Below are 18,720 nucleotides of genomic sequence, written 5' to 3' on the forward strand. Positions count from 1 at the left end.
GTCTTCCTCACCTGCAGACAGGAGAAGAAACCACGTGTCGCCTTCCCCTGCGTCGTGCACCGCACCGGCCTTCAGACGCCGCGTCCACGGTTTACCTTTGGGTGACGTCATCACACAGCGTTTGCACGTGTGCGCGGATGCGAACGCACAACATACGTGAAGATATTGAATGTGTATCACAAAGACTGATGCCAAACCGACAGCGGTTTTTCCACACTGTGTGTGTGTGTGGAGGTGGTGGTGGGGGGTTCGTGCGTGCGCGCGCGCGCGCGTGGTGAGAGCGAGAAGGGGGGGGGAAGAGAGAGGGAGAGACATTCTGAGGTTAAGACAATATTGACAAGTATCTGTATTTTCCAGGGAGTCGCCGTTATTTTTGGCCTGGGGGTCTCTAATGACATTTCGTTATAATTGCTATGATGTCAGAGTGTCCGTCCGCCCTAATGACCTCCCTAAAAACAACAACAAGGAGGGAGATTGGTTCCACTCACTGATCACCACGCGGCCCATTCACCGAAGAGACGCGGCACGAGGAGGATTTGCACAACCCAAACTCCGCGAAGCCTTTGCAGCAGAAGGTAACGCGCTCCCTCTCTCTCTCTCTCTCCCCCTCTCTCTCTCCCCTTTAACCCGCGCTCGCGCCCAGGCTCGTCACACGTCACTGCACCGGTCCCAAAAAAAATTTTTTTTTAATATACAAAAAAAAAATTTCTCGCGCGCGCTGCAGCATCTATATCCGCCCTATTTGCACGCTTGACCGGTTTTTAGCCCGGTGATGGCTGATGTTAAGCTCTTTGAAAAATTGGGATTTTGTGATTTGTCAGTAACGTGTGGTGACGTGACGTGATTGGCGTTTGTGACGGATCAACGAGGCGCACCACCGAAGAGTTACTTCTGAAACTTATTTCCAGCAGTTATTGATTATTCTCATCCCCTCCTCGCTCCGACGACCAGATGACGACGCACGACGCGCAGGTGGAACTAAACGCGGCCAACAGCGGGTTAAACGCCCGCGCGGCTTCACGTATTGACGTCCCACTGTGACAGTTGTCGTTGGGGTGGGGGTGGGCGGCGGGGGGGGGGTCTCGGTCGACGAAACGAAGTTTCAACGAAGTCGTCCAGGTGCTGACGGATTTCATCTTCAGTCCAGCGATCGGTGTCCTTTCGGCGAGTTACAGTGGCAAAATGGCCGCTAGAGGGCGCTGTGAGGCAAACTGGGTTTTCAGTCCGCTGTAGTCGTATGTCAATCGTGGTCATCTCGCAGATAGACATATTTACTACACTGGCACCCAGCTAACAGAGGGTGGTTGTCAGTCTCTTTTCCCCATATTATAATAATAATAACAATAATGATAGCGATAACATTAATGATAGCAATAACAATAATGATAGCAATAATGATAGCAATAACAATAATGATAATGACTGCTGGGATAGGCTGGCATCCCAGCGACCCTGAGAGCAGGATAAGCGGTTTAGATCATGGATGGATGGATGGATAATAATAATAATAATGCTGTATTAATATGTGTCTTAAAGTCTAATGATGGCACCAGACCATGGCTGATATGAACCTGACTCACACAAATGTATGTATTTGTGTATGTATTTGTATGTATGACAGCTTTATTTAACCCCCCCCCCCCCCATTTCTTTCCACGTCTTCGTCCAGGATGCCTCTGCGCTCCCTGTCTCTCTCTTTCCTCTTCTTCCTGGTCACCGGCACAGCGGCGGTGTGTGCCGCCATCACCACGACCCTCCATGGCTTCCGAGGCTGTGCGGTGCGGGAGTTCTCATTCGTGGCCCAGAAGCCCGGCTGCAGGGGACAGAAGATCACGACAGAGGCCTGCTGGGGGCGCTGTCACACCTGGGAGGTAACAATGTGGCTCACAAACTGAGATTTATCTGCAGATCTATTTTTTTCCTCTCTATTGTTAGTGGCTTTGAGTTCTGCAGCCTGCTCGAAGAGTCTCGTTCTCTTATTCGCTGACAGGCCTGTACTCTTTTCCTGGGTGTTCTTTGATCATCATTGTCATTTTAGTCTTCAGTGTTGCATTATCTACCCATACTTGGACACTTGGAACATACTTTGAAAAGAAAATAACTTCACACACACACACATCCTGTGTGATGCAGTTGAACACGTCCTTTCTAAAACCTTCCTGTCTCCTTCATATATCCTGGTCCATGTGTCCCTGGGAATTAGAGATGCTCATCCGTATTGGTCTTACCAGCTCACTCGCTCAACAGGAACATGACTGCGCCGAGCATGCGGTCGTGACCTTTGCTCCTCCTACCATTTAGCGTACGGCATGCTCATAGTATTTGAACAGCCCCGTTCTTGCTGCTGTATCTTGCTGTATGAGTAGACACACAAGAGTGAGTTTGGGCTAAATGTGTCGGTTTGGACTATATGGTTCAGAAGATAAGATCCTGCAGTGTTACTGCAAGTGAGAGAGAGAGAGAGAGTGTGAAAGAGAGAGAGAGAGCAACAAAGAGAACGAGAGAGGAGGGCGATTCCTTGACATTCCTGTAACTGCAAAAGCGTCTGTAAGACAGGAGGTGAGTCCAATTAAGAGATTCAATTTCATGTCCTGATACCTGAATCGGAATCAACTTTATTGGCCAAGTGTGCCTATATACACACAAAAGGAATTTGACTCCGGTACACATTAGCTTCTAGGACATGCAGGCATCACTCACACACAAAAATAAAAGAAAGACCCCCCCCAAAAAAAACAAACAAAACGGACAAACCAGAAGAAATAAGTGGAACAACAGGACATTGGAGGAAAGCATGTACACACAACAGGTATGTTGCTACTATACAGAGTTTTGTTATGGTTGAGTAATTACAACCTATGCCCATGTATTATACCATATTGCTGTAATACTATATTGCCCATACATTATACCATACCACAACCCATCATACCCATATACTGTGCTATATACTACTACTATATTACACTATATTAGTTTATGTACCAGAAGTGTACACTATATATTCACCTACCACCCACCTGACAACTACATGATACTACACTACATATTTATGTTACAACCACAACAATAACCGCAGTAATGTGTAACCAGTATACAGCAGTTGTATGTGTATTTACAATTGTACATTTGTATTGCATATCTGGTTTAAAGAGGTAGCGCACATCATAGCTATGTAGGTGAGACATGTTGACCAGAAGGGGCTTATTTACACGATAAGTGTCTACTCCTGCACCATGCTGTTAAGTGTTCATGAGAGAGATGGCCTGTGAGGAAAAAGCTGTGACTAAGTCTGGTGGTTTTGGTGCATATTGCTCTGTAGCGTTTGCCAGAGGGTAGGAGTTCAAACAGACTGTGTCCTGGGTGTGGGGGGGGGGGTCTGTGCTGATTCTGTCCGCCTGTTTCTGGGCTCTAGAGGTGTACAAGTCCTGCAGGGAGGGCAGAGGAGCACCAATGACTTTTCTGCTGTCCTTACTGTTCGCTGCAGTCTGTTCCTATCCTGTTTTGTTGCTGCTCCGCACCAGACCGTGATAGCTCCACAGCTCCTGTGGCAGACCAAATTTCCTCAATTGCAACAGAAAGATCATCCTCTGTTGGGCATTTTTGACGATGGAGTTGATGTTGGTCTCCCAGTTCAGGTCTTTGGAAATGGTAATTCCCAGAACTTGAAGGTCTCCACGGTTGACTCAGAGCTGTTGGATATTGTGAGGGGGAGCAGTGCTGAGAGGTGTCTCCTAAAGTCCACTGTCATCGCCACAGTCTTGAGCATGTTCAGCTCCAAATTCTCACTACACCAGAGCACCAATGCAGCTGCTCAACCTCCCGCCGATATGCAGACTTGTCACCATCATGGATGAGCTGTAGTCGTTGGTTTAGAGGGAGATTAGCAGTGGGGAGAGGACACATCCCTGGGGAGCACCAGTGCTGACTGTCCGTATACCAGAAGTAACTTCCCCCAGCCTCACCTGCTGTTTCCTGCCTGTCAGGAAGCTGGTGATCTGCTGACAGATTGTGGGGGATACAGTGAGCTTGGAGAGATTGTAGGAGAGGATTTCTGGAATGATGGTGTTGACCACCGAGCTGAAGTCCACAAACAGAATCCTTGAATATGTCGCTGGGCAGTCAAGGTGTTGCAGGATGTAGTGCAGTCCCATGTTGACTGCACCATCCACTGACCTGTTTGCTTGGTAAGCAAATTGCAGGGGGTCTAGCAGGTGACTTGTGATGTTCTTCAGGTGGGCCAACACCAGACATTCGAAAGTCTTCATGACCACAGACATCAGAGCGACAGGGCTGTAGTCATTCAGTCCTGTGATGGAGGATTTCTTTGGGCTGGTGGAGCATTTGAAGCAGGAGGGTACTTCACACAGCTCCAGGGATCTGTTGAAGATCTGTGTGAAGACTGGAGCCAGTTGCTTAGCACAGGCTTTAAGACAAGATGGGGGGACACCATTTGGACCCAGTGCTTTCCTGGTCTTATGTCTCTGGAAAAGCCAGCTCACATAATCTGCACATATCTTGAGTGCAGCCTGAGTATCAGGGGGAGTAGTGGAGTTGCCAGAGGTGTGATGGGGGCTGTTGTTGTCGGGCTGGAGTGGGTGAGGGGTGTGAATTTGTCTCTGTCAAACCTGCAATAGAAGACATTCAGGTCATCAGCCAGGTCTTTGTTTGCCTCAGCATGGGGGGTGGGGTGGGGGTGGTCCTCACTCGGTGTAGGCGGAAGCTTGGAAGATGTAATCCACTGTCAGGGGTGGATTCGCTGAGCCAGGTTTCATTGAAACCAAGGGCAGCAGAACGTGCAAAGTCCTTGTTTGTCCCGTTGAGGAGAAGCAGCTCGTCCATTTTGCTGGGCATAGAGGGGAGATTTGCCAGGTGAATCACTGGGAGTGCAGATTGAAATCCCCGCTGTCTGAGCCTCCATATCTCACAGAGAGCCACTGTTTCTCCAACTAAGATCTCTAACAAACTTTCCGGGTTTACGAAAACTGGTGTAAAACTATCTGGAGTTAACTGCCTAATGTTAAGCGGTTCTTCTCTAGTTAAAGTAATCTGGTTTGAGTTACCAGACACACAGAATAAACAAAAACCAAGAAAATACTTAAGAGCACTGTACTGAGGCTGCCATCTTCAAAATCTTGGGGGAAAAAAAGAAAGAAAAAAGATAGGTCGCACGGTGGCCCAGTGGTTAGCACTGTCGCCTCACAGCAAGAAGGTCCCGGGTTTGAAACCCGGGGTTGTTCAACCTTGGGGGTCATCCCAGGTCATCCTCTGTGTGGAGTTTGCATGTTCTCCCCGTGTCTGCGGTGGGTTTTCTCCGGGTGCTCCTGTTTCCCCCACCATCAAAAGAAACGTGCGTGTTAGGGTTTATACTCCTGTCTGTGCCCCTGAGCAAGGCAATGGGAAAAGAACTGGAGTTGGTCCCCGGGTGCAGCATGAAGGCGGCAGCCCGCTGCTCCTAGCTACACACATCACAGCTAGGACGGGTTAATTTGCAGTAACTGAATTTCTCCGAGGGGATTAATGAAGGAAACTTAAATACGATCAAATGATAAATTTCCAAAAAAAAATCAAATAATTAAAAAAAAAAGATCAAATAATAATGCTAATCTTGTTGAGTCGGTGTACTATTCAAAGCCATTGCCCATTTAATTTCATAGTATTCCTGACTCACAGTTTGAGAAATGCTAAAGTTACTAAATCCACCACAGACATGGGTAGAACATGCAAACTCCTCACAGAAAGGACCTGGGATGACCCCCCCCCCCCAAGGTTGGATAACCCCGGGGTTCGAACCCAGGACCTTCCTGCTGTGAGGCGACAGCGCTAACCACTGCGCCACCTGGTGAAGGATCAGCCCAAACCCGGTCACATTTCTGTCGGCAAAGGACAAAACATGCGCTGGGTTGAGTACATCCAAACAGCCAATGACACCCCTTGTGTGTAGCGGTTAAGTCCGTCAACGCTACCGGTATTCCTCATACATGCTAGCTCTGTTGAGTCCACTGAGCGACAGCACACCATAAACATGATGGACACCAGAATAAGCTAACTGCTGCTTATAGTGGCACAAGTCTTTTGTCAATGCACAGGTGTAGCAGTACTGCACGCGACAGTGGACTTGCCTAAAAATAGTTGGAAATAACCTTTTTCCCATCTGTGTTTGTGTCTGTTTATGTCCATCTGTGTGTGCATGATTGTGTGTGTGTTTGCGTGTGCCTTGCAGAAGCCGGTGCCAGACCCGCCCTACATCCACCGTCACCACCGCGTGTGCACGTACAGCCGCACCCGCCACATGACCGTCCGCCTGCCGGGCTGCCAGCCGGAGGTCTCCCCTCTCTACCACTACCCAGTGGCCCTGCACTGCCACTGCGCCGTCTGCTCAACCCAGGACACGGAGTGCGAGACCTTCTGAGGGGGGGGGAGGACCGCGCTTATTTGCATGTGGTATTACTGAGGATTTGTTTTGTTTTTTTGCCGAATTAACTATCAACGAGTCAAAATTCATTAATAAAGTCAAAGCGAAGTGTGAGTCACATGTTTGGTGCTGTGGAGGTGCCTGTGTGCCATGTGTACGCTGATTTCCATTAGTCGTAGACGTGAGATTAGCATGCCACAGATGAGCTTGAGGTATTAAATCATAGTTTTCCTCTTCTCCATCCCCAAAAAAAGGTGAGAATGAGATTATTCTGTTATGATGGGTTATGCAGTGATAAATGTGACGTTATATTTGTAATCTTGAAACTCGCCACGCCGCAAATCTGCAGACAAGATCAGAATTTCATCAGAGCGGATTGTGCTCGGCTACAGATCACCAACAGCGAATACTTTTATGATTACTTTGAATGTTAGGGACTAGGGACCAGGGAATTAATATAGTCAATGAGGGTCCTCACAAGTGTAGAACAATAGATGTGTGTCTTCTGACTGTTCAGTCGTGTTTACTGAATAGCCATTTGGCTGTTCTGTTCTCAATACCCGCCATGTTTTGCTCGGAGACAAATCACATAAGCTTGCATCCCTCTCTAGCGTCCTGATGACAGAAAAACCACCAATGAGCGTGTCGTACTGCACCTCAGGTCCACGGACCTCTTATATTTTACTCTTCTGTGCAGACAGAAGACGTTGGCAGTCTGTCTCCACTTGTAACAGGAAACCAACAATGGACACATGTAATCCCAGATAGCATCTTGATGTGGGCCACTTCAGGCAATGATGCGGCACTGACGGCCTTCTTCTGGCCCTGACAGAATGGATGTGAGCCTGAAGTGGCCTGCATGTATAATAGCAAATATGGCCCAAATGTGCCAAATCACATGTGGGCCTTTTTTGGCAAAGATACGGCGCTCTCGGCAACATGTAACCTGGATGTGACCCTGAAGTGGCCCGTGTGGTAAATGGTGAATATGGCCCAAATATCACAAAACAAATATGGGCCACCTTTGGCAAATATGTGGTACATGTGGCATTGCTATGGCTCAGTTCTGGCCCAGACCTGGCAAACCAGAGCGGACCGCTCAAGTGCCGTCATTCCACGCGGTATGTGGGCCAGTGTGGAACGGGTCCGGGCCCCAGCAATTTTGCTATCTGGGGTGGTATTGCTGCTGAACAGTAGTGATGCTAATGCTAACTGCTACATGCTAAGTGCAAGTCCACCACGTGTCTGTATTTTGCAGTCTGTCCTCTTGAGGATTAAAATGTCACCATCACTCAGTGTATTCACCACGTTTTGTGTGTGTGTGTGTGTGTGTGTGTGTGTGTGTGTGTGTGTGTGTGTGTGTGTGTGTGTGTGTGAGGATTAAGGCTTCCGTGTTAACAAGGTACACATAAAGCATGTTAGTATATAGAAAAGAATAGATTTTATTGAAACAGATTTCATCAGAAACTCAGTACAGTGCATTCTTTCTCTTGTCTCAGTCATCCATTATCACCTTTCTGGTGTCGCCAGGAGATTTAGTTATTTACAAAATGTCCTCAGTTCAAATTCATAAATATAAATAAAGTTTCGTACATTCTTTAGTCTCTTGTCTGTGTTTGGCGGTTACTGCAAATAGTGACATTTCTTGTGCACGATGAATTACAAATGTGTTGTGTAGTTCACTATAACCGGGTAACGGCCGAGTGAAATATTAGTTGTGTAGATGTGGTAAACGGGTAACAAGTTGTGGCCTGACCGCCTCCCCTGGAGTCTGTAATGCACAAAATAATCCAAGTACCTACTGACTTCTTGCATAAGTGATGTTTTATAGTCCTGCAAACCGCAGACTGAGTTGTATTGCTGTTTACATTCGTAGTAAAAGACAGTGGCGTACTTCCTGGTGATGTACAGAATTCACAAATCCGGGCGACACGGAGCAGTGTGGCGGTCGAACCAGCGAGCATCTTCATGAGAAACGAGCTCATAAATGACATGGTCACGTGTCTGCGGGATTCAGCCGTGTTACACACTGTGCAAACAGGATGGATGCCGTGTCGGTGCCTTTCCATACTAATGCTGCGCGTCTCATTCAGCTCAGGATTTTAAACAGGAAGTTGTGGACCCCCCACCCCCACCCCAAAAATCTGCCCTGAATGCTGTTGTAGCATCATGGAGATCATTGATGAAGATACGAGAAGCTCTAAACGTGAAAAAGTGATGAAATATGTCCATCACAGCGATGAAGGCGGACACTACTTGTTGTTTCATCGCGAGCCCATCGCCTCCAGTACTGCTGGTAATGGCGGTGATCTGGGGACTCGAACGTGTTTGCACTGGTCTGCCTTTACATCGCTGCTGAGACGAGTCTGCGCCGTCAACGTACACCTACGCCCTCCAACCCACGCGTTTCAAAGTGGGAAGGGCACGGGTATAGGAGCTGGTTACAGCCGGTTAGTAAGGAAGTTGTGCGAGTCGGTATAACATTGTGAGATCTGCAGGCGAGCGTTGCCGCTCTTTCAGGGGTTATTGTCGTGTTGCAAAAGCCACTTTAGCAAAATCACAGGGGAGCTTCTGCCCCCCCCCCCTCCCCCGTCAGCCCCAAAGTCAAGCAGAAAGCATAAAACAGTCGCTACACGCGAGACGGAACCCTCGATATACGCTCCCCCGTCCTCGTGTGTCCTTGCTGGGTACGAGTTTCCTGCGAGTGTGTGTGTGCTCCCGTAGCTCTAACGTGGAGCTGCCCTCCATCACGTTTATCAAGCACTTCCTGTCCGGCTGCCATTTACCCTTATCTTAGAAAACCCCATTTCTGAATGCAAACGCACACAGACACACACATATGCACAGGTGTCATCAAGGTAAATGGCACATCTTTAGACAAACGGGGATTCCAGTCACGGAAAACTGAGTATCTCCTCCATCACACACTCGCTCCTCAGCCTGATTAGAAACTCGTTAGGAAAACCAGCAACAACACCGAGGGCAAATTCTATTAATTTCACTCTAAAAAAAAAAAACTAAACTAAACAAAACGAAGAAGTGGATTCAGAAAGGCTGCCGTGTACCTGCAGAACAGACCTGGACTGTTGCTGTGTCATGATGATAGACCTGTATATAGACCTGTATATAGACCTGTATATAGACCTGCTTCCTGCCCATCCTAATTCTGTGTTTTAATCAATGACCAACATGTGCTGCAGCTTCAGCGTCTGACTGACTTAAGTGGAATACGAGACGTGTCCGGAGCTCGGCGGGTGTCTGTCCTGTGGCGTGCTCCCCTGTCGGGTCAGTAGCGGGACTTGCGGCACATGTCACAGCGGCAGGCCTTCGCCGTCAGAATCTCCATGTCGTCGTGGTGACGGCCTCGTGGACAGTCCAGACGAACTTTGACCTAAGCACAGAAAACCCAACAAGTGTGAACAAACACATTGTGTTGTCCATTAATCGCCCCATCACCCCACTTTCTTGTCTTTTTTTTTAACACCCAGGTGTGTTCATCACTCTCTATCTCGTCCTTCTCTCACCTTGGCCTCCTTGCTGATGGTGCAGCATCGCGAGGCTGAGGTGATGTTGTGGGTGAAGTTTGAAGCGGCCAGGACGGAGTATCTGGACGGGAAGGCGCTGGACTCACAGTAGCCGACGCAGGCGTAGACCAGATGGGTTCCTTTGCAGGTGCCCCGACGGTCACTGCGGATGGTCACGTTGAAGGCTGGAGAGAGAGGGAGAGAAAAGCCAGAGAGTAAGACAGAGGGGAGGGACGGGACAGGACAGACAGTAAGACAGAGGGGAGGGACAGGACAAAGAGTAAGACAGAGAGGAGGGACGGGACAGACAGTAAGACAGAGGGGAGGGGCAGGACAGACAGTAAGACAGAGGGGAGGGACAGGACAGACAGTAAGACAGAGAGGAGGGACGGGACAGACAGTAAGACAGAGGGGAGGGGCAGGACAGACAGTAAGACAGAGGGGAGGGACAGGACAGAGAGGAGGGACAGGACAGACAGTAAGACAGAGGGGAGGGACAGGACAGACAGTAAGACAGAGAGGAGGGACAGGACAAAGAGTAAGACAGAGAGGAGGGACAGGACAGAGAGGAGGGACAGGACAGAGAGTAAGACAGAGAGGAGGGACAGGACAGACAGTAAGACGGAGAGGAGAGACGGGACAGAGAGTAAGACGGAGAGGAGAGACGGGACAGAGAGTAAGACAGAGAGGAGGGACAGGACAGACAGTAAGACAGAGAGGAGGGACAGGACAGAGAGTAAGACAGAGAGGAGGGACAGGACAGAGAGTAAGACAGAGAGGAGGGACAGGACAGACAGTAAGACGGAGAGGAGAGACGGGACAGAGAGTAAGACAGAGGAGGGACAGGACAGAGAGTAAGACAGAGGAGGGACAGGACAGAGAGTAAGACGGAGAGGAGGGACAGGACAGACAGTAAGACGGAGAGGAGAGACGGGACAGAGAGTAAGACAGAGGAGGGACAGGACAGAGAGTAAGACAGAGGAGGGACAGGACAGAGAGTAAGACAGAGAGGAGGGACAGGACAGAGAGTAAGACGGAGAGGAGGGACAGGACAGACAGTAAGACGGAGAGGAGAGACGGGACAGAGAGTAAGACAGAGGAGGGACAGGACAGAGAGTAAGACAGAGGAGGGACAGGACAGAGAGTAAGACAGAGGAGGGACAGGACAGAGAGTAAGACAACAGAGAGGAGGGACGGGACATGGAAGGATGAAGGGATGGGATAAGGATTTCTATGTGCTTGGTTGTGCGTGTGTGTGTGCTTGTGTGTGTGTGTATGTATGTGAGTGTTGTGTGTTTGTGTGCGCCTGTGTGTGTGTGTATGTATGTGAGAGTGTGTGTGTGTGTGTGTGTGTGTGTGTGTATGTGTGTGTGTGTGTGTCTGTGTGTGTGTGTGAAAACGTGTACTGAGCTGTGTTTAACGTACGGTGCAGGTGACACCCTGGGCTGAGCCCTTCATGGCTCCAGCCAATAGGAGAGAGGAGCAGCAGCAGTGACATCACTGGCAGGACCAGCAGGCAAAGGTGAGAGGTCACGCACAGCGGCATGGATGGCAGCCTGCAGGGGGCACAGAGCACATGGAGGTGAAGCCAGAGGAGAAGGTGGTGCTGGTGTGATGGTGTCAGTGCTGGGTAAGTACTGGTCCAGTGTCAGTTCTGGTGTCCGTGCTGGCGCCAGTGCTGGTGTCAGTGTTGGTGTCAGTGCTGGTCCAGTGTCAGTGCTGGTCCAGTGTCAGTGCTGGTGTCAGTGCTGGCGCCAGTGCTGGGTCAGTGCTGGTGTCAGTGCTGGTCCAGTGTCAGTGCTGGTCCAGTGTCAGTGTTGGCACCAGTGTTGGGCCAGTGTCAGTGCTGGTCCAGTGTCAGTGCTGGTGTCAGTGCTGGTCCAGTGTCAGTTCTGGTCCAGTGTCAGTGCTGGTCCAGTGTCAGTGTTGGCGTCAGTGCTGGTCCAGTGTCAGTGCTGGTGTCAGTGCTGGTGTCAGTGTTGGGCCAGTGTCGGTGCTGGTCCAGTGTCAGTGCTGGTCCAGTGTCAGTGCTGGTCCAGTGTCAGTGCTGGTGTCAGTGCCGGGTCGGTGCTGGCCACCGTGTGGCCACACGGCCATGCTGAACGTCAGCGGCCGCGTTTCCAGATTTAATACTTTTAAACCCGCCACAAATAAAAGTACTGCCGTTTCTTCACTTTTCACAAGCAGTCCAGCTGGAAGCAGGGTACCGGGACAACAGCCCTTAAACTAAATGTCCACCTGCCCGTCGCCTTGGTAACGGGACGGGTTTGCACTCTCCTGCATCTTGGAGTGAGACAAGTGTAAAGGCTGAAGGAAGCTCTGATACGCACGTTCACCGAGCAGTCACAACGTGTAGGGCAGGGTTGCTGCACCCCCCCCCCTCATTTTGATGTAACCCCCCCCACCCCCCCAACTCGTTTTGATGTAGCCCCCCAACCCCCCCCCCCCACGACCCCCTACTCTTCCTAACAAGGCGAATTCCCGTCATTCACGTCTGCCCGTGTGTCATTTAGATGAGTAATAGTAGCTAATGTGAATAAAAACAATGGCCTCTTTAGCTTTTCAATCAGCCCGGAGTAACAGCTACCTGCTGGCACACGTACACACACCTACACACACGTACACACACCTACACACACTTACACACCTACACACACTTACACACACCTACACACACTTACACACACTTACACACATGCACGTGCATGCAAGATGTGCAGGGACCAGTGCTCAGGGGTATTGACATACTGTGAGTGAATGGTGAGCTAAAGTGGAAAGTGAGAAAGGCTGAACGCTCCTGTGTGTGTGTGTGTGTGTGTGTGTGTGTGTGTGTGTGTGTGTGTGTGTGTGTGTGTGTGTGTGTGTGTGTGTGTGTGTTTGACCCCGCTGCACTTCTACTGGTGTGCGTTCAAGCTCTGGCGGCGTTCTGGTTTTGTTCTGTTGTTAAAACCTTTGGCTGAGTTCTCAGTTCCAGCTATTTCATTCACACAAAGACACACACAAACGTGTGCTCGCATGCACCTTCACGGGCGCACACACACACACGCACACGAAAACACACACACATGTATAAACAATAAAGTCATGTTTTCCTGGGAATTGTGCGATCCTGACGCCCCTCTCTTTCCAGCGCCGCTTCCCTCTCTCTGATCAGACTGCTGGGAGGACCGGTGGCGGCGCGGCCCCTGGGACGCCATTAATGCGAGCAGGACCGAATTAGCCGGTCAGGAGTGTGTACGTGTGTCAGTGTGTGTGTGTGCGTGTGTGTGTGAGTGAGTGTTTGTATGTGTAAGGCTAAATTAACCCTGTGTCACTCGGTCGTTGGGGGGGAAATGCCGAGCTTTTTCCTCTCATATGGGGTTTCCATGCCCGAAGGAGGGGTTACTCGTTGTTTGAGCAAATTGGGCTTTAACCCACTCCATCCTCTTTGGGCGGTGTTGACATATGCATGTGTGTGTGTGTGTGTGTGTGTGTGTGTGTGTGTGCGCATCACGTGAGGAACTGAACACCGGGCATCCCATAGAAAGGCCTGGCGGCCTCACACAGTTCTCTGGACAGGCTTTGGCCTGTACAAGATTCGCCGTACATAAACACGTGACACCCCCTCTTCGCCCAATCACAGCGCGGCGTGGAACGGCCGCGCATCACATCACCCGCTGCACATTTTGCACGATGGGGAGTTTTTGGTGCATTTTTTGACCCCCTGTCAAACGAACATCGGGTCCTAACCTACCACCCGAAGGCCTCAAAGGACACAGTTAAGAGACAGCTCGTGACTCGTTTCTGCAAAAGGTCCAAAGACCGCCTCATTCGGGGGTCTGCGTTTATTGGGCCGCGGTCGAGCTCGAAGGGGACCGCACACGTTTCAGAGTGACGGGTGGTTTTTACGGAGGGAAACGGGGAAACGTCCTACGTGCCGTTTGCTGGGCCCCGTGCGCCGTAACACGAGCGTCGGGAGTGGTTTTTTGCAGCCCCGGGAGTCTGGGGTTTCAACTCGTGCATCGTCTGAGAGAAGCAAATACACAACGAGATGCGCAATTAAGTAGATTTGTGCAGCTGTCTTTTTGTTTGTTTGTTGTTGCACTGAATTTAGTGCGAGTAAAGTTCAAACTATAAATCTAACTTGCCGGAAAGAAGAAAAGCCCGTTTATCGATTCACCATCACCCAGCAATGGAGATTATACTGTGCAAGCATGTCAGTTCGGATCGTCGCGGTGACTCGAAAACATTAAAATCCACGAACTTTGAAGCGTTATCTTTTTAAGAGCCCCAAACAATACGTTTATACCTCCACCTCTCTCCACCTCTCTCCATCCCAGCACATGCAAGGGGCCACAAGGCTTCCAGAATCATCGTCGCCCGAGTAAATGTGACGCCTTCTGTGATTTAAAAGTTTGCCTGCATTAAATTATGCGTCATTCTAACTTTAATACAGATCCTTAAACCTTTGCATTTTTCAAAATATTCATGATGCGGTAATATCTATTTGATCCATAAATACCATGCAAATATATTGAATGTGAATATATATATATATATATATATATATATATATATATATATATATATATATATATATATATATATATAAAAGCAACAGTGCAATATATTAGCTATGATAGGTACGAGGGGCCGTATCAGCCATAATTCATTCTGGTGACTTATGGCTGATACGGCCCCTCGTACATATATCATAGCTACTATATTGCACTGTTCTCTTGAGAAGACGGATGAATTCCAAAATACATCACGCGAGCACCTCGCACTCGTTTCGCAGACGTCACGAGCATTAGTCACGCAGCAACGCACCCTACATTACTGTCAGAGAAGATGGAGAGAAGTCACAAGGTGTGTTCATATAACCGGTAATCTTCTAAGCAATTATCAGTAACAGCTGAAAATAGTCTGTCGACATGGAAAGAAAGAAGAAGAAGAAAAAAAAAACCCCACGGACTTCTCGGAGCTTGAACGAGCGACGGCGAGGCTGTCAGCGGTGATGGGGTGATGCAAGCTGTGCTCCAGCAACACGTAAAGGCAGTCAGAGTTCACCGAAACACTTTGTTCTTACCTGTAGATGCGGAGCGGCGAGCAGGCAGATGTGTCGGCAGCGGGGCAGACAGGTGTGTGTGTGACTGTGTGTGTGTGAGTGTGTGTCTGTGTGTGTGTGAGTGTGTGTCTGAGAGTGTGTTCCCTGCACCTCACACAGGGCTATAAGTAACTCAGGTGAGGTGAGCGAAGACACTTATGTATGAAGTCCCACCCACAGTTTAAGAGCTGTGCGTGTGTGTGTGTGTGTGTGTGTGTGCGTGTGTGTGTGTGTGTGTGCGTGCGTGTGTGTGTGTGTGTGTGTGTGTGTGTGAAGTCTGCCAAGTTCACCTCTTCCTCAGGTCTTGCGCCCTACAGTACAGGCATGTACAGCACGCCCTCCTCTGTAAGACCTCTGTGTATTTGTGTGTTTTACCCGTTTTCAAGCCTCCCTCCCTCGCCCTCTCTCGCCCTCTCTCTCTCTCTCTCTCTCTCTCCCTCTCCCTCCCCCTCTCTCTCTTGCCCTCTGTGGAACCCTTCCAACTGGTACTATGGTACTTTGGTCAACCCCAGCTCTCCAAACCTCTTTCAAAGATCATTTATTTCCTCTTTTTGGCCCTCTCTCGCTCTGTCTCTTTCTCTCTCTGTCTGTCTGTCTCTCTCTTGCACTCTCTGTCTCTGTGTCTGTCTGTCTCTCTGTGTCTGTCTCTCTCTCGCTCTCTGTGTCTGTCTGTTTGTTTCTCTCTGTGTCTGTCTCTCTCTCGCTGTGTCTGTCTGTCTGTCTGTCTCTCTCTGTGTGTCTCTCTCTCGCTCTGTGTCTGTCTGTCTGTCTCTCTCTGTGTCTCTCTCTCTCGCTCTGTGTCTGTCTCTCTCTCGCTCACTGTGTCTGTCTCTCTCTCGCTCTCTGTGTCTGTCTGTCTCTCTCTCGCTCTCTGTGTCTGTCTCTCTCTCGCTCTCTGTGTCTGTCTCTCTCTCGCTCTCTGTGTCTGTCTCTCTCTCGCTCTCTGTGTCTGTCTGTCTGTCTCTCTGTGTCTGTCTCTCTCTCGCTCTCTGTGTCTGTCTCTCTCTGTCTGTCTGTCTGTCTGTCTCTCTCTCGCTCTCTGTGTCTGTCTCTCTCTCGCTCTCTGTGTCTGTCTGTCTGTCTCTCTCTGTGTCTGTCTGTCTGTCTCTCTCTGTGTCTGTCTCTCTCTTGCTCTCTGTGTCTGTCTGTCTGTCTCTCTCTGTGTCTGTCTCTCTCTCGCTCTCTGTGTCTGTCTGTCTGTCTGTCTGTCTGTCTGTCTGTCTGTATGTCTGTCTCTCGGTCTCTCTGTCTGTCTGTCTGTCTCTGCTTGTGTTCCCTCTCTCCGTTTTAAACCTTCAGGGGGAAAGCCGTGACAGAGAGGAAAAGGTTTTCCATCAACGCTCGACCACAACAGTAACAAAACACACGGCGTTACCTCGGGCACACACAGGGACATGAGAGCACGCAGGGCGCCTGCATGTGCAGGGCGCCTGCATGTGCAGGGCGCCTGCATGTGCAGGGCGCCTGCATGTGCACGCCACGCACAAACACGCTCACGCTCGCAGCGGCGCACGCCAACACGACACCGACTACCGCCCCCATCAGCTGTGAGCTGTCTGTATTTTACTGAATTAACAAAGAATGGAATTAAGTGAAATGAGTAGCGCAACCCCAACACATATGCCAACACACACACACACACACACACACACACACACACACACACACACACACACACACACACACACACACACACACAGAGTTTTATACCCTTCTGGGATTTTCATTTGTGGTTGTAGGAGGAAGGGCAGGGTCAGGTCAGCAGATATTGTGGGTTTGGGTCAAGCGCGGTGTGTGCGTTTGTGTGTGTGTGTGTGTATGTGTGAGTGTGACTCTGCATGTATGTATGTGTGCGTGTGTGTGAGTCTGCGTGTGTGTGAGTCTGCATGTGTGTGCATGTGTGTGTGAGTCTGCGTGTGTGTGTGAGTCTGCATGCGTGTGTGTGTGTGTCTGCATGTGTGTGTGTTTGCGTGTGTGTGTGTGTGTGAGTCTGCGTGTGTGTGTCTGCATGTGTGTGTGTGAGTCTGCATGTGTATGTGTGCATGTGTGCGTGTGTGTGTGTGTGTCTGTGTGTATGTGTCTGTGTGTTTGAGTCTGCATGTGTGTGTGCGTGTGTGTGTGTATGTGTGCATGTGTGTGTGCGTGTGTGAGTGTGTGTGTGTGTGAGTCTGCATGCGTGCAGCACATGGAGGTTTATATTGTGGGGAACGCCTGGCTCTGTTTCTCTTCTTCCCTTGTCTTGAGTTGAGTTGAGGAAATCTGACTCCTGCCAGCATAGCAACCGCCGTTCGACCAGTCCAACTCAAAAGAGGCTCTTTTAATAGACTATTAAAGCTCAGATGATTTATAACCAATCTCTGCATCACTCCACAGTATACAGCGCAGACGGAGGAAGGAGACAACGAGAAAACAATAGAGAGAGAGAGCGAGAGAGAGCGAGAGAGAGAGAGAGAGGATGGCATGCTGCGAAGGTCCAGCCGCCTCACTCCAACCTGCCGTGTGGCGGGTCTGAGGGGCAGCCGGTCTGGTCGGTGGTAAATCAGAGGAACATGGACTGTCGGGACCTTTGACAGAGCCATGAACACAAACTTGTACAGATGAGAGGTGACGGCTGTCAATCATTCTTATCAATCTAAACCAACGGCCGATACGCCGGTCGGGTTGTCAGATGAGTGGGGTGGACTCGCGTGTTTTGGGGTTTTGGAGCGAGACCTGGCGGTGTGAAGTTTTACTTCCTCGATGAGGTATTTGGCTCCCTGTGTCGAGTTAGAGATGATCCAGTGTGCGATAAATAGTTAGGTCTTTCATGTTTTTTTGTCTGAGCGACTAAATCTCCCTACAAGGACGTGTGTGTGATCATCTGTGCTGGACCGTGATACAACTCGAGGACTGTCAGTGTTTCCAAACTATTTCTGGATACTTCTGACACACGGACAAAGCAAATAAAGGCCAATCAATTTCTCAAAAGGACGGAAAAACAGCGCCGCGATTACGTACGCTCCGACACATCGTTTGCAACTGAACCCTTCCAGTGACGACACGGTGGGGGTGGAAACCACAAGTTTCATCACGACACGATATCGTATCGATTCTCTGGACGACGGTACGCTATCGGTTATTTGCCACGGTACGATTTTTAAAATTCGATTCAATTCAGGGGCCTGCGATCGATCGGAGACGATATCGTTAATGGCGCGGGGGAATTTTTTTTTGAAAAAGCCGAGTGAGGGAAGACCTCTAATCTACATCCCTTTTTTGGGGGGTGGGGGTCTTAATTAACCGGAATACGCCGCCACTTTAACAGCCGGTGTAATGCAGCCCGATGAGCGATTAGAGCGCCCGGTGTCGTTTTACACAAAATTGTATCATACTTGGCCGGGCGTCCCTACAGACACGACTGGCCGTGTCTGCGGGTGGGAAGCCGGATGTAGGTCCAGGTCGCCGCACTAGTGCCTCCTCTGGTCAGTCGGGGCGCCTGTTCGGGGGGGGGGATTGGGGGGAAATAACATGATCCTCCCACGCGCTACGTCCCCCCGGCGAAACTCCTCACTGTCAGGTGAAAAGAAGTGGCTGGTGACTCCACATGTATGGGAGGAGGCATGTGGTAGTCAGCAGCCCTCCCCGGATCAGCGACTGGGACGGCTCGGAAGAGTGGGGTAACTGGCCGGGTACAACTGGGGGGAAAAATGGGGTAA

At 49.9% G+C, this 18,720-nt stretch overlaps 2 protein-coding genes across 2 annotated transcripts; one reads left to right on the forward strand and one right to left on the reverse strand.

The window, feature by feature from the left end:
- The first annotated feature begins 331 nt into the window (after positions 1 to 331).
- On the forward strand, positions 332 to 6,524 carry LOC130130874 (glycoprotein hormone beta-5-like). Its single transcript, XM_056300731.1, has 3 exons — positions 332 to 575; positions 1,670 to 1,871; positions 6,224 to 6,524. The coding sequence occupies exons 2-3, from the start codon at positions 1,671 to 1,673 to the stop codon at positions 6,410 to 6,412; spliced, it is 390 nt and encodes a 129-aa protein (XP_056156706.1). The 5' UTR covers positions 332 to 575; position 1,670; the 3' UTR covers positions 6,413 to 6,524.
- Positions 6,525 to 9,701: 3,177 nt separating this feature from the next.
- Positions 9,702 to 11,485, reverse strand: gpha2 (glycoprotein hormone subunit alpha 2). The gene is made up of 3 exons (XM_056300870.1): positions 11,365 to 11,485; positions 9,940 to 10,124; positions 9,702 to 9,806 (listed from the first exon to the last, which is right to left on the reverse strand). The coding sequence occupies exons 1-3, from the start codon at positions 11,483 to 11,485 to the stop codon at positions 9,702 to 9,704; spliced, it is 411 nt and encodes a 136-aa protein (XP_056156845.1).
- Positions 11,486 to 18,720: the final 7,235 nt, after the last annotated feature.

The sequence above is a fragment of the Lampris incognitus genome, chromosome 20 (assembly GCF_029633865.1).
Source record: "Lampris incognitus isolate fLamInc1 chromosome 20, fLamInc1.hap2, whole genome shotgun sequence".
NCBI classification, from domain to species: Eukaryota; Metazoa; Chordata; class Actinopteri; order Lampriformes; family Lampridae; genus Lampris; species Lampris incognitus.

What these genes read in the sequence shown, in the direction of transcription:
- gpha2 (XM_056300870.1), bottom strand. Translation starts at nt 11,485, where the DNA reads ATGCCGCTGTGCGTGACCTCTCACCTTTGCCTGCTGGTCCTGCCAGTG. An exon ending in CCCAGGGTGTCACCTGCACC is followed by an intron (nt 10,125 to 11,364) that starts GTACGTTAAACA and finishes CTCTCTCTCCAG; the next exon opens with CCTTCAACGTGACCATCCGC. An exon ending in CCATCAGCAAGGAGGCCAAG is followed by an intron (nt 9,807 to 9,939) that starts GTGAGAGAAGGA and finishes TTCTGTGCTTAG; the next exon opens with GTCAAAGTTCGTCTGGACTG.
- LOC130130874 (XM_056300731.1), top strand. Translation starts at nt 1,671, where the DNA reads ATGCCTCTGCGCTCCCTGTCTCTCTCTTTCCTCTTCTTCCTGGTCACC. An exon ending in GGCGCTGTCACACCTGGGAG is followed by an intron (nt 1,872 to 6,223) that starts GTAACAATGTGG and finishes TGTGCCTTGCAG; the next exon opens with AAGCCGGTGCCAGACCCGCC.